Genomic DNA, 26,891 nt, shown 5'->3' with positions numbered 1-26,891 from the left:
TGAGTCTGAGCACAGTCCGGGACATCATGGAAGCCAGGGCAGGGTCCTGGGACTGCCCTTCGTTATGGGAATCGGAATTAGAGAAGGAGGGGAGGGGAGTCAGAAGGAGGAGGGCCAGTCCTGCCTGCTTCCCGCTGCACGCTCCTGGGGAGAGTGAAAGTCACTGTGAGCTCGTCCCCCACTAATGGTCAAAACGCCAGCTGCTCCAATAGCTCGGGTGACTCCATGAGCCCTGCAGTCAGCCTGCTTGGGTTGAGATCCCAGCCCGGCAATTTCCAAATCCTTTCTTCCCATTTGTTGAAACAGAGAAGCCCCTTTCTCCCAGCACCCTGATGGCGACCGTACGTATCTGTTTTGTGATTTCATCTGCATGTTTAGCCCAATTCTCGATATGGCATGCACTAAAGCCCTTGGGCACACGGGGCGCCCCCACGGGAGGCTGCCATCATCCCACCCACCCCCCTGCAATAAGAGGCGTGGCGGGATTTGGGCTCCGGCAAACACGGCCGAACCCGGACCCGGCACGGCCTGGCTGGGACGGGTAGGGCCCGACATGCCGATCTTACCAAGGCTCTGAGCAGCTGCCACTGATGCTCGTCCAGACACTGGGAGGAGGAGCCCTGCTCAAGGGCATGCTGCTCACGCAGCTCCTGGAGAAGACTCTTCTTCCCGGCAAGTCTCATGTGGGTCAGGGTGGTGATGGCGCTGCCCCGGAGAGCCAGCCTCCGCAGGGCTGAGCGCAGCAGCAGGTCGTGTCCCTGTAGGATGTACCACGTGGACCTTTGAGGAAAGCAGGCAGGGGGCTGGGAGTCAGTGCTGTTGGCTTCACTGAGGGTGACGGTTAACTTTGCCAGCTGGAATGTTCACAAGGCGCCTGGACATCTAACCAAACATTATTCTGGGTGTTTCTGGATAAGATGAACATTTGGATCAGTGGGCTGTGTAAAGCAGACCACCCTTTCTAATGTGGGTGGGCCTCATCCAATCAGTGGAAATCCTGAAGATCAGAAAAGGCTGACCCTTCTGTGGGTTGCATTGGCCTAGAACATGGGTTTGGTTTTTTTTTTTTTTTTTTTTTCCTGCCTTTGGACTTGAACTGAGATACCAGCTCTTCTGGGGTGTCAAGCCTTCAGACTCAGGAGTGAAAATATACCATGGTCTCTCCTGGGTCTGGAGCTTGCCAACAGCAGATCTTGGGACCTCTCGGTCTACATATATTTCTCTGGTTGGTTCTGTGTCTCTGGACGACCCTAATACATTGAACTACCAAGAAATGCCTCAAGTAATCATGCTCCACAGGGAGCCCCTCCAGAAGGAGGGCGGTTGGAATTATCTGATCTCATGTTGCCTGTTCTCCATTTGACATGGGTATTCTCACCTATATTCAGTCATCTGTTCTTTGATTCGTGTTTTCAACTTTATCACATCCTGCCCCAAGTTTCTGATGCATTTATGCAGCTTTCTTCAGTACACATCCACATGAATTTCTTATATTAACTTTCCAAACCAACACATCCCAAGCTGAAATTGTGGGCTGTTTCTGAGTTTCCATCTCAATGACTCAAGTGAAAAATAATGGTTTACCAGACAGGCCCAGCGTTTGGTATTTTCTGACAGCCTGAAAAGCTGAACAGAGTGGGGGCAGTCAGCCTGCCAAGGAGGAGAGACCAGGCAAACACTCCAGGCTTTTCAGCTGGGGGCTCTTGTCCTAAGAGTAAGGAATCATCCCTCACAGAGGCTTAATTTTCATTCCGCTAAGTTCAAAACTGGGGTCGCAGACCTGCTGCTATGGGAAATCCCTGCTAGAAGTAAGATAAATCCTCTCTGGAGGAAGATCCCATCATTCAAAATCTTAAATGATCTCTTATCAAAATTATCTTAAATTGTCAAAATGTTAAATTTTGAGCAACAGCGTCTAGCATCCGATGAAAATAATCAGACTTGCAAACAGATACGAACTGACCAAAAATAAAGAGAAAAAACAGACAATAGAAACATACCCAAAAGATAGTGGCTGTTGGGCTAATCAGACAAAACCTTCACAACAATTATGATGAATATGTGTAATAAATTAAATACGTGAAGACTTTCAAGAAACAACTGAAAGCTGTGAAAAGAATCAAATGGAAATTCTAGAACTGAAAAACAGTAGATGGACTTAACAGCAGATAAGACGTTGTTCAAGAGACCGTGGATGGGATGGTAGCTCAAAATATGTGTCTAGAACTGAACCACAGAGAACAAAAGAATGATAAATAAAGGACACTCTGTAAGATGTATGTGAGATAAGGCAAAAAGTTCTAATAAAATGTAGAAGCGGAGCCCCAGAAAAGTAGGGAAAGAACAGGCAAAAGGAATATTTAAAGATATAATGGCTGAGAATGTTCAAAAACTGATGAAAGACTGCAAATCAGAGAAGGCTTAAGAAGCACTATGGATTTATTACACAAACAAGAAATGCCCGGAAAACCACATGCATGGTTAGATGTATCATAATACACCAATGAAAACCAAAGAACAAAAGGAAATCTTAAAAGCAGCCAGAAATTATTGAAATCGGAAGACAAAAGATTATCTTTCAAAGTATTTAGGAAAAGAAAAACCAAATTGGGATTCTATACCCACTGAAAACATTCCTCAGAAATGAAGATGAGATAGACCTTTTCAGACAAACAAAACCTAAGAGAATTTGTCACCAGCAGATCTGAAATAAAGACACAGGAAACAATCAAGAGCAACTGAAATGGTAAATATGTGAGCAAATCTAAAGAAATACTGACAGTTGGGGTGCCTGGGTGGCTCAGTTGGTTGGGTGACCAAGTTTAGCTCAGGTCATGATCTCGCAGTTTGTGAGTTCGAGCCCCACGTCAGGCTCTGTGCTGATAGCTTGGAGCCTGGAGCCTGCTTCGGATTCTGGGTCTCCCTCTCTCTCTGCCCCTCCCCTGCTCATGCTCTGTCTCTGTCTCTGTCTCAAAAATAAATAAATCATTAAAAAAAAAAAGAAATACTGACTGCATAAAACAATAATTATAATATCTCACAGGCTTGAAAATAGAGAGAGAAGTAAAATACCCACTAAGAAAAGCATCATCTATGAGGGAGGAATAAATGGAATTAAGGTGTTCTAAGGTGTCACACTTCCCAGAAGAAGGAATATATTAATGTACATCAGATTTTGGCAAAAATCTAAAAATGTTTAACCATTAAAAGCACAGTAACAGAATACATAACTAACATGCCAAAAGAGAGATAAATTAAAATGATTAATAATAACAATAATAATAATAATAACACCTAATCCAAAGGAAGGCAAGAAAGGAGAGAGAAAGGAACATAGAGCAGGGAGAACAAACAAAATAAATAGTAAGGTGACAGATTAAAAATCCAAATATATCAGCATTAAGATTTACATTAAATATAAATGGACCAAATATTAGTATACTTAAAAGACACAGGTTTTCAGGCTAGGCAAATCTTGCAGTTGCTCCCTATTATCTTAGCAGGGCTCACAGAATTTTCCCGTGTGTTGTCATCTCCTTCCCCTGTATTATCCAATAAGATAGTTATCCCCCTACTTCTGGATGTATACACAAACTAGTTTCCTGGAAAAGGCTGGCAACTAGAAAAAGTAGTTTTATCAGAATAATTATTCTCATAGAAAACAAGGAAAAATAAATATTTTAGAGTAAGATGAAAATATGGTATTACACTAATAGCTACAGAAAAAACAGACTAGGATATACATTTATTAATAAATTGAAAGTGATGGAAAGTGGGCACAAAGAGTTTTGTTTTTTTTTTTAAGTGATGGAAACGTTCTAAATTTTGATCATGGTCATAGGTGCAGAACTCTTGTCAGTTTACCAAAAATCACTGAATTGTACACTTAAAATAATGTATGTGAATTATACCTCCAAAGAAAGTGTTTAAAATATTCCTATCAAAGACAGCTCTACAAAGTAGGTGTGATTAGCCCATTTTATAGGTGAGGAAATTGAGGCAAGAAACGGTAAGTCATTAGCCCAGAACATTTCTGACTCCACGCCTTTATCCGTAGCACCCTGTCACTCTCTTCCACGTTTACATTTACAGATTGGCTGGTGTCCAAACCACACGGTAAGAATGGCAGGGGACGGTTAACTTGCCCACTTTGCGGATGAGAACACTGAAGCTAGCATGGATCACACAGGCCCCCACCCTGCAGAAAGCTGTACTCACTCTTCACTGAGGCCACCAAATCGGCCCAAGACTTGGTGGACGATGCTTTCATGGCCATCTCGCAGGTGCGTCTGCAGCACAGTGGACAGGGTCCACTCCTCCATCCACACCTAGGCCCAGCACAGAGGAACAGGGGTCAACTCACGGCCACTTCACCCATCACTGCTTTGTTGGAACATGCCTTTTGTTTCTTGTCTCAAAGATCCTTTTCTCCCCTGATTTCATTAAAAATTCCCCTCACCGTTCCTTCTAGAGATTTTTAAAGTTTCTTATTTGCCTTTAAATCTTAAAGCCAATTTCACATTCATTTTCTGTGGTTTGAAGAAGGGATCCAATTTTTTTTTTCTGCATAAATGGATACTAATTGTGCCAGCACCATTTATTACCTAATTTGTCTTTTTATGAGTGGTCTGTGCCACCTCCATACACACACAAATGTCATTCTAGGCTCTCTGTTTTGTTATGAGTCTGTCTTTATTTCCGCATCAATACCACACCGCTTTAATCGCTGGTGCTTACAGCAAGACTTCATAGCCAGGCAAGTCCTCCCATATTCTTACACAAAACTGTCTTAACTATTCCCGGTTGTTTTTCCTCTCCTATGAATTTTAGCATCAGTTTATCAAGTTTGGGGAAAAAAGATTTTGGATTTTCTTGTAGTTGAACTGAATTTATAGATTAATTTGGAGTGGATGACCGTCTTCCCAAGATCGAGTTTTCCCATTCAAGAACATGGCATTTCTTCTCAGTCTTACTTTAAGCCTCCAATGACATTTTATAAACTTCTCTATTAAGCTTTTATACACATTGGTCAGATATATTTTTAGGGACCCTACGGCTTTTATTTGGAAGGGGATCCTTATTTATGTTATCACTGGGTGCTGCTGCTATGTGAGAAACGTACTGGTTTGGGATGCTGGTTTTGTATCTGGTAAGTTTACTGAGCAATCTGAATAGTTGTAATTGTTTGCAGATTCTTTGGGCTTCTCAGTGGAGACAGTCACGGGGTGCCTGAGTGGCTCAGTCAGTTAGGCATCGAACTTCAGCTCAGGTCATCATCTCACAGTTTGTGAGTTTGAGCCCTGCATTGGGCTCTCTGCTATTAGCACAGATCCCACTTCGAATCCTCTGTCCCCCTCTCCCTCCCTCTCTCTCAAATACACATTTTAAAAAACTTCAATGGAGACAGTCATATCATCCACAATAACCTACATAGGAGCCACACAGGTCATGGATTGTGTTGTTTAGATCTTATTTTTATGGCCTGATTTGTCATCTGAACAGTCTATCATGTTCTGTGAGATGAGGTGTTAGAATATTCCATCATGATTTCCATCTGTTCATTTTTCCTTTTAATTCAGCCGAATTTTGCCTAATGCATTTTCCTGAGGAGTTGTTTCTTTTACATTATATAATGACCCTCTCTTATCCCTCAAGAATGCTTTGTGCCTAACGTAGTTTGTCAACTTTCTCTTGGTTGGTATTTGCCTGGTATATAACTTTTGGTGTCATGATGCTGTAGGTGAATCTCATAATGTCATGTAGCGTGGGGAAGGTTTCTCTGCAACTTACATGCATTTGTTACTATTCATTGTGACTGATGGTATACTTGGACTTATTTCTACCATCTTGTGGTTTCTGGTTGCCATGAATTTCCTTTGCACTGTTCACCCCCTCCCCTTCTATTTGCCTTTTAATGGGACTGACTGAGCAGTCTCCAGGAGCACAGCTGTGGTTAACGAGCTGGGTTATGGCTCAGTGCAGGGAGGGAGAAGGTGCACCACGGGGACACGGGAGACATCTCAGGTAGAGGGTGTTAAGCCTGACTGTAGGATTTAGGCTTTGGAGGGTTCAAGGTAGTGGAGCCTTGCTCTGGATTGGGTGCTGTTGAAAGGGGTCATGCAGTGATGGGGCATCTCTGTAAGTCCTTCCTAGAAGGAGGGCAATCTGGGGTCCCTGGTTGGCTCGGTGGGTTAAGCGTCCGACTTTGGCTCAGGTCATGATCTCACGGTTCATGGGTTGGAGCCCCGCATCGGGCTCTGTGCTGACAGCTCAGAGCCTGGAGCCTGCTTCAGATTCTGTGTCTCCCTTTCTCTCTGCCCTCCCCCGCTCACACTCTGTCTCTGTCTCTCTCAAAAATGAATAAACATTAAAAAAAATTTTTTTTAGAAGGAGGACAAGGCTGTCATTGCGGAAGAAGCAGCCCTCAGTCATCTCAGCCAGGATAGGGGCACGGTTGGTCATTTCTGTGGCTCTGGCAATGTTCACATGTTACCTGCGTTCAGACACGCTTACGAGCTGGTCTCACTTTATCCCCATCCTTCCCGCTCACAGAGTGGCCTTGTCCAATGTTGATGTTCTGTGACGTGGTTCAACAGGAGACCCAGGCCCGTGGGTCCCAGGCGGCTCCTGCGTGTGAGGGGCTAGTCCTGTCTCTCTCACGTGGGGAGACTTCATCCCGGCCTTACACACTTAACCTGTCAGTACAAAGCTCAACTTCCCTTTCTCCAGAATAGGACAAATGCAATTCTGCTGTTCTGTCCTATTTTCTAAACTCCTTGTTTCTGAACCATTGATGTTCCTTTTGTCGATATTCTTATTTCCTTTTCCCTACTGCTTTCAAAGTTGTGTATCGTACACCTATTCCTTTTGTGGATTTAGTTTTTTTAACAAACATTCCTGACTCCACAAACCTAAGCAGTATCTCCTTGACCTGAGAATTCATGTCTGCCACCAGTTCTGGAAGTCTCCTATCCACTATCGCTTTGAGCACTTCCTCTCCTTCATTCTCTCCATCCTCTCTTTCTAGGATCCCATGAGAAAGCTCCTGTGGGACATTATCGTTCTGGTGCCCACGCCCCTCAGTCCCTGTCCTATGTCCCCTCTCTGCCCTGCATTCTGGACCTCATTCTCACATCTATCTTCTAACATTTCACACCCTGCCCTGTCAGCCGTGTTCAATCTGCCATTTAACTGACTCATCCGTTAAATATCCGCTTCCATCACTAGAATTTTCATCCATAAAAGTATATGCTTTTTTTTTATCTGTTGTCTTTTTTCCCTGCGTCCTGCTTTAACAGCTAGTAATTCCTTCTGCTAAGGTTTTTTATTGTTTTAAACATACATCCTTTATAAGAGCTCCTTTTTTTTTTTTTCACCGTTTTTATTTATTTTTGGGACAGAGAGAGACAGAGCATGAACGGGGGAGGGGCAGAGAGAGAGGAAGACACAGAATCGGAAACAGGCTCCAGGCTCCGAGCCATCAGCCCAGAGCCCGACGCGGGGCTCGAACCCACGGACCGCGAGATCGTGACCTGGCTGAAGTCGGACGCTTAACCGACTGCGCCACCCAGGCGCCCCAAGAGCTCCTTTTTTATAAAATTATTTTAATGTTTCTTTTTGAGAGACAGAATGCGAGCAGGGGAGGGGTGGGGGGGGGAGGGAGAGAGAGAGAGAGAGAGAGAGAGAGAGAGAGAGAGAATCTGAAGCAGGCTCTAGCCTCCGTGAGCTAGAGTGCTGACCCTCGTCACTGCTACAGGTAATTTTGTGGCTTTGGACAAGTTTACTCTCTGTTTCAAATGTTTATTTACTAAGAGAAAGTGGAAAGGAGCCAGAAGTCAGGACATGCCCGGCACATGCTAAGGGTTTTGTAGTGCCCTCCCACAAACAGGGTGGGCTTCCAGGCAGGGGGGTTTCTAAAGCTAGCACCTCAGGCAGATGATGTAGTGCAGACGGAGGGGAGCACCGCCGTTTTAAAAAACACAGTCGGGGTAGGTCTCGTTGTGAGGGTGGCCTCGTGTGAGGGTGACATGGGAACAAAGACTTCCCGCAGACACAGCAAGGCAAGAGCAGGCCCGTCAGCTGGAGGAGGAGAAGGCCAGTGTGGCCGGAGCGAAATGAGCCGGGGGGGGGGTGGGGGGGGGTGGGGTAATGAGCAGGTCACAGGGAAGCCAGGTCCTGACATGCAGGGCCTCGTGGGGCACTGTGAGGACACCGGCTTTACACACGAAATGAGAAGCCACCGGGGGGTTTGGAGCACAGAAGTGACACAACGTGACAGTGTCTTTTAGCAAACCTGACGTGCTGGAGATTGTAAGATGCACGATCATTTTAAGTATCGCTAAGGGGAAAAAAAAAATCGCTGCGAATTAAATTACGATGCATCGCAACTTCCAGGTTGGGAAAGCACGTTTAAAATGTGCATCTTAAAAATTAGTGTCATGTGGTATGTTTTTAAAGTATCACTCTGGCCGGGGGTTGAGACTAGATCACAGCGGGGGAAGGCGGTTTCAGGGGGACCAGGGGGCCGGCCGTCTTGGTGATCTGACGAGAGGGGTGGTGGCTACGACCAAGCGTGAGACCAGGGGTGGCCAAAGTGGCTCCGCTCTGGACTAGACAGAAGGCAGAGTCAGTTGGATGTGGGGTGTGCTAAAGAAGGGTGAGTCATGGGGTGCCTCGGTGGCTCAGTCGGTTAAGCGTCCACCTTCGGCTCAGGTCACGATCTCACAGTCCGTGAGTTCGAGCCCCGTGTCAGGCTCTGGGCTGATGGCTCAGAGCCTGGAGCCTGTTTCCGATTCTGTGTCTCCCTCTCTCTCTGCCCCTCCCCCATTCATGCTCTGTCTCTCTCTGTGTCAAAAATAAATAAACGTTAAAAAAATTAAAAAAAAAAAAAAGGGTGAGTCGAGGCAACCCCAAGGGTCTTGGTCCGGTTGACTGGAAGGATAGAGGAAGGACAGAGAAGAGTGTGGATGGAGAGGGTTCGCAGGAAGACGGGGGGCAGTTCTGTTTCGGGCATGCGACGTTGCACATGCCTACGAATCACACGCACAGAGATCTCAGGGAGAGAGCTGGGCTGGGACACATTGCGAGCTGGAGACATAAATGAGCGAGCTGCCGACCTCAGCCCCACCACCACGAGGAACAGCATCCTGCCGAGGACTGTGTAAGTGAGCTTGGATGCGATCCCCTCCCAGCCGAGCCCCTGGAGGAGACTCAGCCACAGCCTTGACTGCAGCCCTGAGACCCCAGGCACGGGACTCCGTGTCCGGACTCCACCACTGAGGCGGCAGAAGCGAGAGAGCCAAGCAGCGGTTTCAAGGAGGAGGGGAGGGCCCAACTCCAGAGGACAGGAGCTCTCGATCTGGAAAGCGGGAGACAGCGCGGACGGAGCCCAGGTGCTGTGGCTGAGCGCGGCAGGACAGGCCGGGAGCTCAGCACAGGCGGGGGCAGGTGTGGTGGCCAGGTGATGGAAACCCGCCAGGGGTGGAGTGGAGAGGGTGCGGGCAGAGTGGGAGGTGGCACCAGGACTCAAAGCCTGCTGGACCGACTGCAAGGCGGTGTCCCTTACAGCAGTAAGTGCTACGGGGCATGCGACTGCCACATTCCTTGTCAAAGGTGCGAACTCCGTGGTGGCCTATTATTCTCCTACTTCTGCTGTTTGCGCTGCAAACTTCGTAGCTTGAAACAACACAAACTCATGATCTTATACTTCTGGAGGCCAGAAGTCCAAAATGGGGCTCAAGGGGCTAAAATCAAGGTGTCAGCAGGCTTCCACACCTTCTGGAAGCTCCAGGGCAACATCCATTTCCCTGCCCTTTCCAGCTGCTGGAGGCCACCTGCATTCCTTGGCAAGTAGCTGCTTCTTCAATCCTCAATCTGGCGATGGCTGGCTGAGACTTTCTCTAACCAACCACATCACTCTGACTCTCCTGCACCACCGCCCCACCCCCCCCCCCCCCGCCACTCCTTTGTAAGGACCCTGGATAGTCCACAATTGCCCTATCTCAAGATCCAAAACTTAATCATTTTTGCCAAGTCCCTCTTGCCATGTGAAGTCACATGATCACAGCTGTTGGGAATTAGGATGGGGGTTCCTCTGGGGGGGGGGGGACCTAACCCAGTGGACTGGGGAGAAGCCCAGAAACCGACATTAGAACACATTACTTTTTGAGAACCACTATGCTACAACCTGTTCCAATTGGGTAATCGACAGATTCCATACTGTTTAACAACTTCCTGGAGTCCTAAGACACGAAATCACCAAAGCCCTTTGGGTAGAAGGCAATTTCACAGCCTGGGTGTGCGTTTCATTTTCCACGAATAGTTTGTTGGTGCTTTTCTTCCTACCACTAAATATTCACCCGAGTCACAGAAAGCTCATCTGTCACTTTGATCGTCAAGGAGGAAATATAGCAAGCGGAAGTGCACACGGACCTCTAAGTATCTTGTGGAAATTGACTGCAATTAAATGACCAATCAGTCAGTTAACTGTGACATATACACATGGAGAAAACGGTCTTGGGTCATACTTATCCAATCAGCTGATGAGGTCAGTAACCATCCTGCTTGCTTCTTGCATGCAAAACTCCTGAAACACTGCTACACAAGCCAAGGAAAATTCACATGCACACGAATACTCCCAGAGCAAATAAATAGGAATTAATAACCAGATGTTATGCGCTGTCTACGATTTGCTTCAAATAACTTAAGACTGATAACCAGAGGGTTTCCGATGCATCGTGGATGTGGGTGTTAATAATTTATCGGAAATGAAATTCTGGATCTTTTTTCGATGTCAATATCATTAAGTAATGAAACGGACGCTGTGTGAAAGGTCTTATCTTGCATTATCTCAGAGCAGCCCTGTTGGGTATTTGATCCCAATTTTTCACACCGAAGCAGAGATTCTGAGACATTTAGCAAGTTGTGCAAAATCCCCGAGCCGTGAAGAGTCAGCTAACCGGCCAAGGTCACCCAGCCCATTAACGGGTTGCGCTGACTCAAACCCAGGCATCCAGCTTCCAAGGTTAGGAGCCCGTCTGCATTTAGGGAGTCTTCATCAGGGGCACGTTAGACTCACCTGGCGATCTTGTCCCCGTCCCTCCCCAGAGACTGTAAATGAAGCGGCCTGGGCCCAGAATCGCTATGAATCCACAGATTCAGCTTCACGTACATCCCTAAGGTGAGCCTGTGATAAGTTCCGAGGCCGCACTGTTGTTGTTGGTAATGCAGCAAACTTTTCCTGAGCCCTTGCTGTGTCCCAGCCCCTGGGCTTTCCATAAGGGAGTGTAAAAGTGAAAAGCAGCGGTGCTGTCCTTCCGGAGCTTAGAGCCAAAGGCAGGAGGCAGTAACCAATGAAAGGAAAGCATGATGCAACTGACAGAGGACTGAGATAAACCAGAAGGAAGTCCAACAGGAAACTAGGTCTTGTGCTGCCCTGCGGCTCTGAGTGGCCATGTGTTTGCATGATGCTTCCTCTTACTTACTTGGTACTTTGGACAGCGCCAGTCAGCTGCTTTGGAAAACCTGCATTCCTTTCATCAGCCCAGTGCTCTTTGGTAATGATGGGTGTACTTGGACTTGGGAGACCCATTGTAAAGAGATGGGGGGGGGGGGGTTGTTTTTAAAAACAAGCACGGGGGGGCGGGCAGTCCGAGGCTGGGACAGTGACGCACACTCTCTGTCCTTACCATCCTGAGCAGCCTCCATTCTCCTGCCTCTGAGTCAAAGGAAGGCTGGGCCACCCCAGGCCTGCTGCACATGCTCTGGGCAGGAAGAATGGGGAGTCCTGAAGAAGGCGATTTCTCCAAGCAACACTTGGCTTTTGTATTAGGTATTGGGAAAGGGAAGCTCTTTGCAGGGACCACACTTTGAGGCCAAGACTATCGGCCACTGCTAGATACCCGGATATCGAACACATTAGTTTTAGAGCCTCTAGCGTGCAGGAAGGCCAGGGAGAGAAAGGACACGCAGGTGTCTGTCACGCTTGGCAATTCCCCCTTTGTTGGACACATTTTAGTTGTTCTTTAATAAAATTAATGTCTATTCCCTTCCTATTGCGGCTGTCACACATTCCCACAAATTCTGTGGTTTAAAACAACACAAAATCATGACCTTACAGTTCTGGAGGCTCCGGGGTTGGGTGGCGGGGGGATCCACACCCAGCCTTTTCCAGCCTCCAGAGGCGACTGCATCGCTCGGTGTGTGGCCAGATCATGCCAACCTCTGCTCAGGTCACTACTTTTCATTCTCCGTCTCTGACCCTCCTCCTTCCCTCTTACAAGGACCCTGTGATTACACTGGGGCCACCTGGTGACTCCACCTGGAGAATCTCCCCATTTCAACACCCTTAATAGAATCACTTCGGCAAGGTCCCTTCTGCTGTGTTAAGTGACACGTTCACGGGTTCTGGGGATTAGGATGTGGACGTCTTCGAGGGCCATTATTCTATCTACCACATTTATACGTGGTTTTAATATTGAAACAGACTTGCACTGAAAAGCGGGAATTCTATGTGTGTAGCAGCCTCCCCCCCCATGACCAAGTCCACTCCCTTACAAGCCACCTTCCGGCCTCCCGTCGTTCTAGAGAACTGCCCCTTCCTGATGGATCAGCCGGAGACATTATCTAGTGACTTCTCAGCCTCTGCTCTCCTCTCCGGCCCACCCTGGCGGCCGGGGCTGGCAAGCACAATCTTGGTACCGTGCCCAACACGGGCACTAGGGGACGCTCCATGGACGAAATCTCTCATTATTCTTCCTAAGCGCAAAACATGCGGATCCCAGACCTGGTTTTACAAAATACCCACCTGCTTGTCTTGCTCCAGGAGATCTTGGAAAAGTTCCCACTGCTGTTTCCGGAAGCGATCGGACTTCCCCAGCTGCCAGGCTGTGTTCTCCTGGACCTCCTGCCTCAAGTTCTCACAGTCTGCCTGGGACAGACCAGTCATTCCTGGGAGCGTCTGAAGGAACAGGACGTCCACAAACTTCTGGAACGTTTCCATGGTGCTGCGGTACAGCTCCTAAAGCCGAGAGCCACATGATGGAGTTATAAGTCGTGGTCTCACTCTGGGCAGGGCCGTGGGCTTCCCACAAGACACACAGCAAACCCAGCGGAGGGAGCTCTCAAGCCACAGACACACACACACACACACACACACACACACACACACACACACAGGAAACACCTGCTGCCTTCCAGCCCGTTCACCCCGACCCAGTCCTGCCGTCTGCCCCACAGGCCCTGACTCTCTGGTGACCCCTCTGAACTTCCCTCCAGATTATTTTTACCACCCCTGGCCTCTCAGCCTCCCTCCACCCCCCACACTTAGGCCGGTTATTTGCATAAACCACAGATCTTATTATCATTCCAGCTCAAATAACCTGGAACCCCTCTCTTCCGGTCGCTATCAGGGTCACCTAGCAGGGCTGCTGGGAGGTCCTGCCCCACTTTCCACCCTTATGTTCCCTTCAGCCCACCTCGCCCACTCCAGTCTTTTCCCGAAAATGTATTTCTTTAAATTGAGGCAAACCAAAAAACACATGTACGGTAATATATTAAACACCTGTGATTCCACCACTCAGATCTTTTATTTTTTGTAGATTAAAAATACCAAAGTTTACAGGTGAAATTGGAATCCTTTATGTTCCTCCTGTCGTTCTTCTCCCCCTCCCTCCCAGCGTCCTCAGAGGCATCCATCCCCATGGCCTCAACATCTCTCTTTCCAGCTTGGATTTCTACACCCTCACGACATGTTATGTTCATAAATGTGGCTTTCATGTGAGTTACCCACATAAATGGCATCTTGTGGCACGTTTCACGACACAGAGGCTTTTTCAAGCCACTCTCCTTGCCCCAAATCCAGACACTTTCATTCCTGGAGTGGACTCCTCTTCATCCTGCAAAACCCCTGCAAAATAACCCCTTCTCTGTGAAGCACTCCCTGGGTGGCTCAGACTAACGTGGCTTCTGTCTCTGACCCTGGCTTCCCACAGCTCTTTGGTCAGCTGCCCAGGGCATTGAAACTACAATTTATCTGTCACCCCTCCCCCAAACCACAGTTCTCTGAAAGCGGGGGCCACATGGTACTAAGATCGCACCAACATCTTGTGTCCTCCTGGACCAAACACCTGGGTTCAGTACCTGAATGTATCACGCACGGACGTGACGTCCAATGCCCATTCTGCAATCTCTGCCTAGGAACTCCCCGCACATGTCCCAAAACTCAAGCTGCAGTCTCCTCTTCGGGGAAGGCCTTCCTGACTGCAGGGTTTGACTGGACTCAGTGTGATTTAGGCTGAACACCTCCTTCCTTCTGGGGTTCTGGAACCTCGGTGGAGACCAGGTAAACAGCACCCATGTGACTGACCCCCCCCCCAAAATCCTTGGACTCCTAAGCTCAGGAGAGCTTCCCTGGTGACACCACTCCACACAGGTTATCACACTGCAGGGGTGGAATTATGCACAGCTCCGCTGGGAGAGGATTCTGGAAGCCTGCTCTTGGTTCCTTCTGGACTTGGCTCGCCCCGTGCACCTGTTCCCTTCGCTGATTCTGCTTTGAATGTCTTCACTGAAATTTAGCATAAGTGGGTTCTGTGCTGAGTCCTACAAGTCCCCCCACCAAGTGATCAAACCTGAGCATGGTTTGGGGGGCACCAAAGAGGAACCCTTCCTTTGCTGCCCCTCTGGCACCTGCCTCCCTTTGTGGTCACTGGCTGTGTCATTGTCCTTCTCAAGGACGAGACCAGGAAGTTTCTTAACAGTCTTGTCTTACTACCTAAGCATCTGTAGGGCCTGACATAGCGCCTGGCACACAGCAGGTAAGATGCTATAACTGGTAATAATTATGAATTCCTACCATATACCAGGGGACGCCATGAACACTCTTCTTGTATAATCTCTTTCAATCCTTGTAACAGTGCAATGATGATGTTCTATTATAACTACCATTATTTCAGATGAGGAAACTAAGGCACTGATCAGGAAAGTAACCGGACATGGTTTGTAGAGATTGGGTCCTGGCAACTGGACGGTCGGACACGTGCTCATAACCAGTATGCTACAAGGAGAGCACACTCTTTTTTTGAAAGAAAAATAAACATATTCTCAGCACCTGGAATGGTGTACCTAGGTCAGACCTGGTGTGTTCAATGAATAGAAATTAAATTGAATTGAAGTCGGTGTTAATTAAACCCAATGAATGTCCTGCTTTAAGGAGCTCATAGCCAAGCTGGAGTTTGTTCAGAATACAGTGATCACGACGGGGGCATAAGTGACCCACAGCCTTTCGAAGGTTTAGAGAGCCTACCGATAATGGACAAACAGCTCATTTGGACAAATCCTCCCCCTGAGAATGAATGAAAAACGAAGCTGGACAAAAGGCTTATTAAACGATCATGAAAGTCCCAAGAGCCAACAAGACAGCGAGGAGAACACGAGCAGAGGTCATGAAGAAGGCACAGTCAGAGAAGCGTGCCCAGCTCTGGGGCTGTGCTTAGCCATGGGGAGCGGGTCCATCCAGGGGAGACAGCTGAGCACCTGATAGGACTTCTGATGGCCACCAGCTCAAAAGGGAGCTCATGGCTCCCCAGGGGTGGGTCCTGGTAAGTCATTCCATGCTTAGCGTCAGAACCCAAAAAGCTCCACCATGAATGCAATGGAAGGGAACAGGCTCTGACTGGTTTAAACAGCTGCAGCCCAGAGTCAGTTCATGGGGGTGGCCCAGGACATTTTAGGCCCTGACCTCAAATTAAGGTCACCTTGAACCCTAGAGGCCCAGTCATCTGGCAGAAGCAAAGGCAAATCCTCTTTGGAGGACATGACTGTATGCCTGAAAATACTTTCACAAATAAATGTACACATTTGGAATAAGGCATATAATAAAAAAACAAAGAGGCACACAAGGAGATAAGACAACATCACCAAAGACCCCACAGACAACAGACATCAAAATCAAGCCCTCAGGTACCCCCGGGGGCGTAATTATAGGACGCGGACTTTAAAGTACTGATGCTCGCTATAGCACGAAATTAAAAGCCACTCCTGAGCCTCGAAGCAAAGAGCTGGCCATGTGGCATCAGCACATCCTCCGGCGGGGCTGGGGCTCGAGGTCAGGCAGGTCCGCGTGGCTGAGCCCCGGTAAACTGCGGACCACGGCTCAGGCGGGCTTCCGTGGCCGGCCACACGCAGTGCGTGATGCCGCGAGGGTCAGTGCCGTCCACACCCGGTGGGAAAGGACGCCTGAAAGGGTCGGGACGGGGGCCCTGGATTCTGCCCCACGCGCCGACTGTGCTCTGCATGCTTGTGCCGGAATAAACCATAACCGTGGGCAGAACAGCTTTCCATGGAGTCCTTCTCGAGGACTTGGGGGCCCCCAAACTTGCATTTGGTGTCAGGCTTGAGGGTGTCTGGGGATTCCTCCCAAACGCTCCCCCCTGGGCGCCTAGAATGATCACTGCTGCCTTCTTGGAGGACAGTTTCATTTTTGCTTTTATTTTCTTCAGCCCGGACTCTTGGGGGGAGACTCGGAAGCTGAGAGAGGGCTCAGGCTGGGCAGGCTGCCGTCCCACCGCACTCCTCAGCAGACCCAGCACGGGTGGGACAGCCCGGAGTGAGATCCAAATCAACAAGTAGGTCGACGCGGCACCCTGGAAGGGGACGGTGGCAGCCCAGCCGTGAGCCCATCACTACCAGGACGACTCTGGGCTCGTTCCAGCTGTCTCTTCACGAAGCACCGAGACGTGTTCTTCAGCGGCCACTGTCTCAGTCTCACCGAGAATGTGCCATTTGTTTAAAGGCCGAGCGATGGTGAGAATTTAGAAACATGCGCTTTTCTCCGCAGCCTGAGAACCCTCAGGTGGTCATCGAATTTATCGCACAGCCTCCGTGCCCGTGACATCATGATCGACGTCCTGCCCAGAGAGGGGAGATGAGGACTCCCGGTGCCTGGGTCTGTGGAAGAGCCAGCCAGACCGCAAGGCGCATCATGTCCTGCGTATGTTCTGTGCTCACACAGCCTCCCGGGCAGGCAGTGATGACGACCGCGGTCGCGATAATATATTTTGAATGCTCACCACGGGCCTGACGAATGTGCGAGCTTGTTTAAGCCTCTGAATAGCTAGTCCTGTGGAGAATGCTTATTATTCCCGTCGGAACAAAGGAGATGAGATGCTGACCATCAAAACAGAGCCCGACGCAGACTTCTCGCCGCCCCCACCCGCGCCATCCCAGTGCAGGCCCCCACGGTCTCCTGCCCGGACCGCCGCAATGCGTCCCCAGGTCCCCGCCTCCACCTCTGCCCCCCCCCCCCCACAGTGCCTTCCCTGCACAGAAGCCAGAGGGATCCTCGCAAAACATGAGCCAAGTCACTTCCCTACTCGAAACACGCCAGTGGCTTCCCGTGCCGCTCCGATGTCAGTGCAGATGTCTTCAGATGGATTGCAGGGCCCTGCGGGTGGAGGCTGTCTGACCTCGGCCCTAACCCTGCCCTCCCGCGGCAGCCGCATTGGCCCCCGTGCTGCTGCTGGATCCCCGAGCTTGTCGCTGGCCCCGGAGCTTTGCAAAGATGAGCACTTTATTTATTTGGTTTGCAGCTGACTAGGTTGCACCAAACAGGGCTCAGTAATACTGAATGAAAAGGAATGAACAAACTCCCCCACGAGTCAGCAAGGAAGCCAGATTCACACTCTGCGGCAAGAGCTGTGCTCCTCAGCCTGGGGCCTGAGACCCCCTGCTCAGTGTGCTCAGCAGTCGGGTAGCCAGGGAGGTATTTACTGAGCACCTACTGTGTGCTGGGCCCTAGGCCCCAGCCCTGCTCTCCTGCTGCCATAATGGTCGATAACGGTCTCCGTTCTGCAGACGAGGAGGTGAGCTCAGAGAGGTTAAGGCTCTTGCCCGAGGTCACCCAGCGAGGAATGGCTCTGCCAGCATTTAACCGGCTCATTCAGCTTCTCTCTACCCCACCTGAGGGCTTCAACCTCTCCTTCCGGAAATACCAGGGAAGCAGTTCCCAATAACCAAAGGCAACGATTTCCACAATGAAGGAACATAAAAGAAACCAAAGTTATCTGGAACCAAAGGGTTCAACGTGAGCTGATAAAAAGAGTCTGAGGGGGCACCCGGGTGGCTCAGTCCGTTAACCGTCTGACTCTTGATTTCGGCTCAGGTCATGATGTCACAGTTCCGGAGACTGAGCCCCGCGTCGGGCTCTGTGCTGAGAGCACGGAGCCTGCTTGGGATTCTCAATCTGTCTCTCTCTCTCTCTCTGCCCCTCCCCCACTCACTCTCGCTCACTCTCTCTCAAAATGAATAAATAAATAAACATTAAAAACAATGGATCCGAGGAAACACGGCTGGACTAACTCTGGGACACAAGCTGGCACAGGACTTTGGTTACGTCCTTTACAAGCAGCTACGCAGATGCACGGAGTCAAGTGCCTTCTTGTGCCGTGCGTCTCCAAGGACCGCCTCACGAGGCACAGAGCCCAGCAGGTGTCACGCCTGGTTCGCACTGGACAGCCTCTCCTGATGCTAGCATAAAGGGGGTCTTCAATCTCAGCCTGAGCTCTCACAGGCCCGGCGACCAGACCCAAGCGCAGGAAAACCAAATGCATAACATCGTAAGGACGCCGCTGGAGGGATGGGGCTGTGGTCACTTCGGTGTCACCACAGACCTTTACTGAAGCGAATGTGATTGTGGCAGCCACGGAGACTGGCCAGGCGCTTCTGTACGCGCTGCCCGTTCCTCCGGCAGCAACGACCGGCGGGCGTTTTGTCCTTGCTTTATGGAAAAGGAAAGTGGGTTCGGCTGAAAGACCTTCGCCTCCAATCCCAGCTCGAGACAGGGAGTGTCAGCCTGCCGGAGGGGGGGTCGGGGGCCGTGGGGCGGGGCATTCAGAGCAGCTGCCCCACGAGTGTTAGCTCACTGGACCACCCCACCCCCTCCAAGACAGCGGTTCTCAAACTCTGCCGCATCGGAATGTCGTTGGGATGGAGGAAACCGAGGCACAAGTCAGACGAGCTGTTCCCGATCACGTAACTGGCGAACAGCCTGGCTGGGATTAGAACCCAGGCCGTCTGGCTCCACAGCCAGGATGTCACTACTACACGGCCCCCACACTAAGCAACATGCTTCGTGGCAAGAGCATTAGCACCGAAGGTAGAAGGACTTCTTTTAAATCCCGTCTTCACTATTCGTTGACTCTAGAACTCGAGCAGGACGGTGGGGCCAGCACAGGGAGGCTGTGTAACCAACGCAAGTCACACAGCATTGTTAGCAGCTTTCTCACTCCCCGCCCAGGAATCTGAGTCCTGACAAGGTTGTTCGTTTCCTGCCTGGGGTGTCTGGGACTTTGACTAATTGAATCCCACCCTGCACATTTCTCGAGAAAACCCTTCCCAGCTCCACATCTGCATAGGAAGGGAAATGCAGTTTTCACCACACGGGTTTCTCATTTGGATTAAGTGATCAAATACTCAGACAGCACTTAAGACAGTAGCCTGCCTGGAACAAAGATCGGCCTCTGTATCAGTTTCCTGTGGCCGCCATAGCAAAATCCCATAAACCATGTGACTTTAAACAACAGAAATGGATTCTCTCACGGCTGTGAAGGCAGAAGGCAGAGACCAAGGTGTCGGGCAGCACTCCCTCCAAAGGCTCTACAGGAGGGTCCTTGCCACCTCCTCCAGCTCTGGTGGCCCCGGTGCTGGAGTCACCAGCACCACTCATTGGATCCAGGGCCCCTCTCAGTCACTGTGGTCTCATCTCAACCAATGACATCTTCAAAGACCCTATTTCCAAACAAGGTCACATTCGGAGATTCCAGGGGAACTTGAAATTTGGGGGGGGGGATGCCGGTATGAATAGGATTGTGTCCCCCAAATTCAAATACAGAAGCCCTAACCCCAATGTGACTGCACCTGGAGATGGCCCTCAAGGAGATACCGCAGGTTAAGTGGGGTTATTAGAGATGCCCTCAGCTCACAGGGCTGATGTCCTAACACAAGGAAGACACCAGAGTACTCTCTCTCGCCATGAGCACAGAGGAAAGGCCAAGTGGGGACACAGCGAGAAGGTGGCCATCTGCAAACCAGGAAGAGGGTCCTCAGCAGAACCCAACCACGCCTCCACCTTGATCTGGGACTTCCGGCCCCCAGAACGGTATATACGATGATATATACATCTTCTGTTTAAGCTCCCCTGTCTGGGGCACTTTGTTACGGCAGCTGAACTGACTCATACAGACCCTATTCACCCAGTATAGCTGCCACGACGGTGAGGGTTTGCACTTCCCGCCTTCACACGTTTTTCTGGGCCTGGGATGTCCCCCCAACTCCTCGTCCACAGGGCCTGTCTCCTCCCTTAAGGCTTGGCTCAGGCATCACTTCCTGCAGACAGTTGTCTTCGACCTGGCCTGAACCCCAGGGCATCCCTCATGCCCCCTCCCTGTACCCGAAAGCGGGATGTTACAAGGGGAGCCAGCCCTGAGGGGGTGTGTCCCAGATGCCCGCGGCTGCCTCAGGGCCCCCCGCACCCCCCCCCCCCGTGTATTCGGTGTTCACGCCACTCCCAAGAAGAAGGGCTGTCATTGTCCCCATAGCCCAGGCGGGGAAACAGGGAACCAGAGAGGCCCAGGGAAGTCTGGAGGCCACACAGCGAGGAAGGGGGAGGAGCCAGGACGCCGACCCAGGCACTTTGGGTCTGGCGTCGACCCTTCACGCGCTACCCATCACGATGGCACTTGTCAACTTCCTTTGCGACGACACGTCTGCGTTTCTGCCTTTCCAGCAGCTCAGGGTGTGTACCCGAGGCAGGCGCTCCGTGTCTCAGTGATCACCATATCCCTGGGAGCCCCTGTCACTCCGGAGGGCACGTGCGCACGCCTGTTCTCCCAAAACCAGCCCTCCAGGCAAGCGGGGATCCCCACGCCCCGCTCCTCCGGAACTGCATGAGTTGTCCAGTGAGAAGGGGGGGGGGGGTGCCGGCACTCCGAGCGAGGCTTCGCGCTCCCTCCTCATCACGGCTCTACCCTGACGACGCCCACAAAAGCCGGCCTACTTTCCATCCTGGGTGAACTCACTTCCAAAGGCCGTTGCCTCTAGGGACACTTGGAGGAAAGAGCCCTGAGCTCCACAGAAAACAGAAGGTTTTCTGGTATATGAGGTGGGGAGGGACCCATGGCGGGCGTGTGCCCAGCCAGAGGGCCGGGGCTGGACCCAAACCTGCATCTCTGGGGCCCCGGGCTGGAGGATGTGAGATTCCCACGCACACTCAGATCCTGAGGGTTCTCTGGAGGTCCCCCCGTGATGCCACATACCTGGCACAGCACAGCCATGGCCTCGGTGGTCCTGACGTCCTCCTGTTCCTCCAGGTAACTCTGGGCCAACCTCTGTCTCTCCAGGACTTCATGAAAAGCCTGTGAGTAAAACAGGGGCTGAAGCAATCCCACAAGACAATGCTGATTTTTTTTTTCTAGAAAAAAGGACCCCTGCCTCTCAGATCTGAAGGATGTCCATCCCTGATTTATATACAAGGAGGGGCACCTGGGGGGCTCAGTCAGTTAAGTGTCTGACTTCGGCTCAGGTCATGATCTCGAGGTCCGTGAGTTCGAGCCCCACATTGGGCTCTCCGTTTTCGGCACAGAGCCTGCTTGGGATTCTCTCTCTCCCTCTCTGTCTTCCCCTCCCCTGCCCCACCCCAAATAAATAAACAAACTTCAAAAAATGTATATACGTGAAACCAGAGGCACAGGGACATCACGTGGCTGCAGTTGCAAATTTGGTCGCCTGGCCACAAGCCACCCAGACATCATTCCATGACTAAACTGCTGGGGACCACCACCCAGGCTCTGGGAGACCACCCAGTGGAGCCCACCGCCTGGCAGGGCCGGTCCAGACAGGCCATGAGAGGTCAGTGTGGTCAGTGACCAGCCAGGCCCACCCTGACCACGTGGCTGGGCCCCACCCTGAGGAGCCCAGAGAAGGGCAGGGAGCAAACACAGGGGTGCATCAGGGGGTCCCAGACACGAACAGGGAGGCATGGCAGGTCATAGCGACAGAGGGGAAGATTCCTCTCAGGGAGGGTCCACAGGGGAAAACCCCTCGTGTACGCTGAGTCTTTAAGGACAAGGAAGTTTCCCTGGAAGACGGGGGAACCCACGCTACTGGGTGGGTAGGAGCCGCTGCAGCTGGGACCAGGCGGTACGAATGCGTCCGGCCCTGGTGGGGGCGCGGAGCGGAAGCTAGGCTGAGAGGGAGGGGCAGGGACCAGAAAAAGAAAGGACACCGGGTCTGGGTGAGAGTTGCATTCATTCATTCATCCATTCATTCACTCCTTTATTCACGTATTTATCCGTTTTCTCATTCACTTGGGTATTCATCTATCCTTTTACACACTCGTCCAACCTGTTCTTCCCACACCCATGTCTCCTGAGCACCAGCGTGTGCCTGGCCTGGGCTGAGGTCCTGGGCAGCCTGTGCCATGCGATGTTGGTGGAGGGGCCAGTACAATCATAGCCTCTCTAATTCTTTTAAAATTTTTTTAATGTTGATGTATTTTTCAGACAGAGAGAGAGACAGAGCATGAATGGGGTGAGGGCCAGAGAGAGAGGGAGACCCAGAATCCGAAGCAGGTTCCAGGCTCCGAGCTGTCGGCACAGAGCCCGACGCGGGGCTCAAACCCACGGACCGCGAGATCATGACCTGAGCCGAAGTCGGACGCTTAACCGACTGAGCCACCCAGGCGCCCCAGCCTCTCTCACTCTTATTTCTGATGCATCTTCCTGAGGACAGAAACGGCCCCCGCCCCACTTTACTGCCTGGAAGGGGCCTGGGAGGAGGCTCCTTGAGGAAGGGGGCAGCTGAGCCTTAAAGGGACCTCAAGGCCTCTCCTCTGTTCTCGGGGGTCTCCTCGCCTGGCTCCTCACTGGGGAGCTGCCGCTGCCCTCAAGGTGCTCCTGGGGGGGGGGGCGGTGCATGCCTGTGACCGTGTGGGTCACTGTCCCTCGATCCCCCTGGCAACACCGAGATGAGGTCCACCACAGGGCAATGCAGAGCAGAAGGGACCAGACAAGCAGTCTCGCAAGACCCTGACAACCCACGAGGTAGGTGCCATTACTCCCAGTGTGCAGGTGAGGAAGCTGAGGGCTGCGGGGTGAGCGATGCGTCCAAGGTCACTTGGCCCCCTAGCAGCAGAGTCGGTGTTCCAACCCATTTCCAGGCAGCCCCAGTGCCCAACGGCCTGACCACCGTGCAGGAAGGACAAGCAGACCCCACCCCGCCCATTAGCGGGGAAACACCGGGGCCAAGGCAGGGTCTTCTTCCCTCTGAGAACCTGAGCCGGGTTGTTTCAGCCTGTGCCAGGGACAGCTCACTTCCTTGCCCTCAAGGACAGTGACCTCTTATCTCTTGTCCCCTTCCTCGTCAGGACAAGGGCATTTTCTAGCGTGGCCACCTCCCTGGTCCTGCCGACTCAGCCTCACAGGCACGGTCCCCGGGGCCCCTGGACGTGCCAAGGTCACCGGGCTGACACGTGGAGGCGAGAAGCTGACCTCGTGCCTGGCAGATGTCAAAGCGTCTGGCTTTCCTGGCTCAGTCATGAGGACCAAGCCCCAGCACTCAACCTGCGTGGCCGTTCCCGGGACGGCCGTGCCCGTGGACGTGGTGGGCAGTCAGGAGCAGGTTCACCTGGAGGAACTCGGCCGGGTCGGAGGTCAGCCGTGCCTCGGCCAGGAAGCCCCTCTGCTCCTCTTTTTGAGCCAGCTTCAGCTTCGCCGTCTCCTCTGCCTGGTGGACCAGCGACGCTTTAACCAGGTCTTTGCCTCGCTGCACAAACTCTGAAATGGAAACAAGCCACGGGACATGGCAGGTGACTCTCCCGGCAAGACCTTCCTGTCTCCTGCCGGCACCAAGGACGAGCCACACGGTTTGATCTTTCAGGCACGTGTGCTTCCAAAAGGCCAGTTAGGAGCTCCTGGCCCCACATTATTTGAGGGACCCCCACTTCCCCTCGGGCCCGGTGCTCAGGACACCACACAAGGCTTCGCTTAGCTGTTATGCGGGGCGGCCGGCCAACCTGACGAAGAGGAGGCATTTTCCTGGGGCAAAATGAGGGAGGTGGGGGTGACGCAGGGAGGGACAGGTGGTAGGGCAGGATAGAGGAGACGGGGTCTGCTGGGAGACAGTGACATCTCAGACCGTAGTTGAGTCAAAAACCAGGAGGACGAGCCCAAGGGCAGGGCCTCTGCTTGATGGGGGAGGTTACAGGAGGGAGAGAGGCCGGGGTCTAAAACCACCCTCCACCCTGCCCCCGGTCACTCAGCCCGGCAGTGTGGCACAGCCCCGGGCGCTGGGGCCGTCCCAGGAGCAGGACCCAGCCCTGCTCCCAGTCTGCTCCTGGTCCTGAGAGGTTGAGACAAGGGTTAGGGAAAATCAGTGCCATGTGGATGAGGGACGGGGGGGTGGGGTGGGAAGGATGAGGCGTAACAGGCAGTGTGGGACCCCAGAGAAGGATCCGGGGAGAGGAGACAGAGAAGGCAGCCAGATCCTTCTCCCCAAATGGGGGAGATGTTGAGTGTAGAGGCTGGAAAAGTCCATGGGGGCCAGGCTACCAGGGGTCTGCAGTCCTTGGAGATGTTTGCTTCAGCATTTCATACACACACACACACACACACACACACACACACACCCCTTCCACACTTGAGACACAAGCACACTTCCTTGGGTTTTGTCTGAGAATCTCTTAGCCTCTGACAGCAAAGAAAAGAGTGTGACCAGGTGTCCAGAGTCCTCCCTCTGCCCAAGGGTCCTCCCTCCACCCCCTGACTGTCTCTTTGCCTCCCCTGTCTTGTCCAAGTTCAACAGAGCCTGATCACCTGGGGCTGTGTGTCCTGTCCCTGCCACTCTCTGCTGCTGGGGCCTCTTTCTGCTGGTAAAGCCCAGGCCATGGTGTGTGATGACCCCCAAGGCCAGATGTGCTCATTCTACACAGTCCAGAGCTCCAACCAGCCAACACGTGGTCATAGAAGCCATGACACCAAGTGACACAAAGACCTCGTGGAATGGCCTGGTTGGAGTCCTGAGGTCCCAGCACTGAGTGCCTGCCCTCTGGCCCCCTCTCCCCAGGGCAGCGGGCAGGCTTGGTAGAGAGGACATGAACCACTGCAGACAGAGGACCAGGTCCCTGGCTGCGATGAAACCCAGTGCTATGGACAGAACTGCATCCCCCCAAATTGATACACTAAAGCCCTACCCGCCACGTGACTACATTTGGAGACGGGGCCTAGACGGAGGCACTTAAGTTGAAGCGAGTTCACGAGGCTGGGGTCCTAATCCCATAGGGCCGGGGCCTTAATGAGAAGAGGAACAGGTGCAGGAAAGCTCATTCTCTGCCATGTGGGGACCCGGGGAGAAGGTGGACATGTGGGAGCAGGACGTGGTCTCTCAGGAGCGGCTGGAGCTCTGATCTTGGACCTCAGGGTCCCCACAACTGGGAGGGGAGGAATGTCTGCCGTGTGAGCCCTCTGGTCTGCGCCATCTTGTTACGGTGGCCCGAGGTGACCAAGATACCTGGACACCCCCTGGTCCGACAGTGTCCACACCCGTGTGGCTGTTGGAACCCGCTGGGGAAACTGTTAAGCACACGGGCTCCGTGCCTGGCAGACACCCTGAGGGCAGAGAGGCCCTAGCCTCTGCCCCGCCACTGTCACGGCTCCAGGCAAAGGCCATCACAGAGCCGCCCGTGAGCTCTTCTGCCAAGGGCCCGGGAAAGCGGGTGCGGGCAGCGTGTGCCCCGCAGGTTAAAGACGTGGCTTCCTTTTTTCTACTGATGCGACCTGGACTGGGTCTCCGATGCCCTCAGTGCCTTGAACCTTGACCTGTGCACCTCCCAGGGCCCGCCCTAGCCACATCAGGTTCCCTCTCCTGCCCCACACGCTCAACCACTGCCCACCCACACCTGCCCTGCTAAGCAGGGCCCTGTAGGGCTGCAGGCTGCAGCTGAGTGGCATGTGTCCTTTCTGGGCCTTTCCACCCCCCTCTGCGCTCTGCATAGTCCAGGCGCTTCTCCTGCAGGACCCTGGGGCCTCCATCAGCCCGGATCACTGGGGAGTAGACGCAGCGGGCAATCCCCGACCCCAGGGGCAGCGTGTATCGAATTCTACCTTATGGGGAAGGCAAGCAAGCCTCAGAGAAGTTACGAGATGTGGTTCCGGGGGCAGAAAGGCCATCGCAGGCTGTGCTAGTCTCCCGGGCGCTGCTCTACCTCTCCTGACACTTGCAGGTACTGCCTCCCAGGCCCGGGCCACCCCGCACCACCCCCTCCCAGGCGTGGGAGGGCTGCGCCCCAGACCAGGCCACCACTCACTCACCCCTGCCGAAGCGCTCCGCCTCTCCCCAGAAGGCCTTGTGCTGCTGTGCGAGCAGCTCCTCCTTCTGTCGCCCGGACAGCCTCCCCTCGACGGTCAGCAGCTCCAGGCTGCGGGACAGGGCAGCCAGTCGGCATCTGGTCTCCTCCTGGATTTGCAGCTTCAGGGACTCGATCGTCTTTGCCATGTGCACCCGCCCCATCGTTCTCTCCAGGGCGTCCTGGGAAGGGAAATACCCTGGGTCAGCGCCCTGTGGCACAGGTCTGCTGATGGCCACGGGCCGCGTCCACCCTGGTGCCCATACCTCCCGGGGAGCGGAGGCCGGACCACTGGGCTGTCCTTCTGAGCCTCCCGTGTCTGCCCCTTGGATGCGGACAAAATCACCCCTTATGGGGGTGTGGAGAGGCCGACACAGGGTGGGATACAGAAAGCACTTAGTACACAGAGAGCCCTCCTCCAAGGCTGCTCTTCCGGGAAGGGATTCAATCCGTGCCCATGGCCCAAGAGGAACATCCACCTTTCTTACGCGCCCCC

General features: G+C 52.4%; 1 protein-coding gene across 1 annotated transcript in view; it reads right to left on the bottom strand.

The window, feature by feature from the left end:
• Positions 1 to 26,891, bottom strand: part of EVC (EvC ciliary complex subunit 1) — a 66,086-nt gene that overhangs the window by 13,585 nt on the left and 25,610 nt on the right. The window contains exons 9-14 of the mRNA XM_040494746.1: positions 26,361 to 26,577; positions 23,680 to 23,828; positions 21,312 to 21,410; positions 12,806 to 13,018; positions 4,219 to 4,328; positions 567 to 780 (exon numbers count right to left, since the gene is read on the bottom strand). Of these exons, the coding sequence (XP_040350680.1) occupies positions 567 to 780; positions 4,219 to 4,328; positions 12,806 to 13,018; positions 21,312 to 21,410; positions 23,680 to 23,828; positions 26,361 to 26,577 (1,002 nt within the window). The remainder of the gene's footprint in view (positions 1 to 566; positions 781 to 4,218; positions 4,329 to 12,805; positions 13,019 to 21,311; positions 21,411 to 23,679; positions 23,829 to 26,360; positions 26,578 to 26,891) is intronic.

Source organism: Herpailurus yagouaroundi, unplaced genomic scaffold (assembly GCF_014898765.1).
Source record: "Herpailurus yagouaroundi ecotype Mexico unplaced genomic scaffold, PumYag 28, whole genome shotgun sequence".
NCBI lineage: Eukaryota > Metazoa > Chordata > Mammalia > Carnivora > Felidae > Herpailurus > Herpailurus yagouaroundi.
Note: the sequence above shows the minus strand (reverse complement) of the source record. Positions and strands in the feature narration are given on the sequence as shown.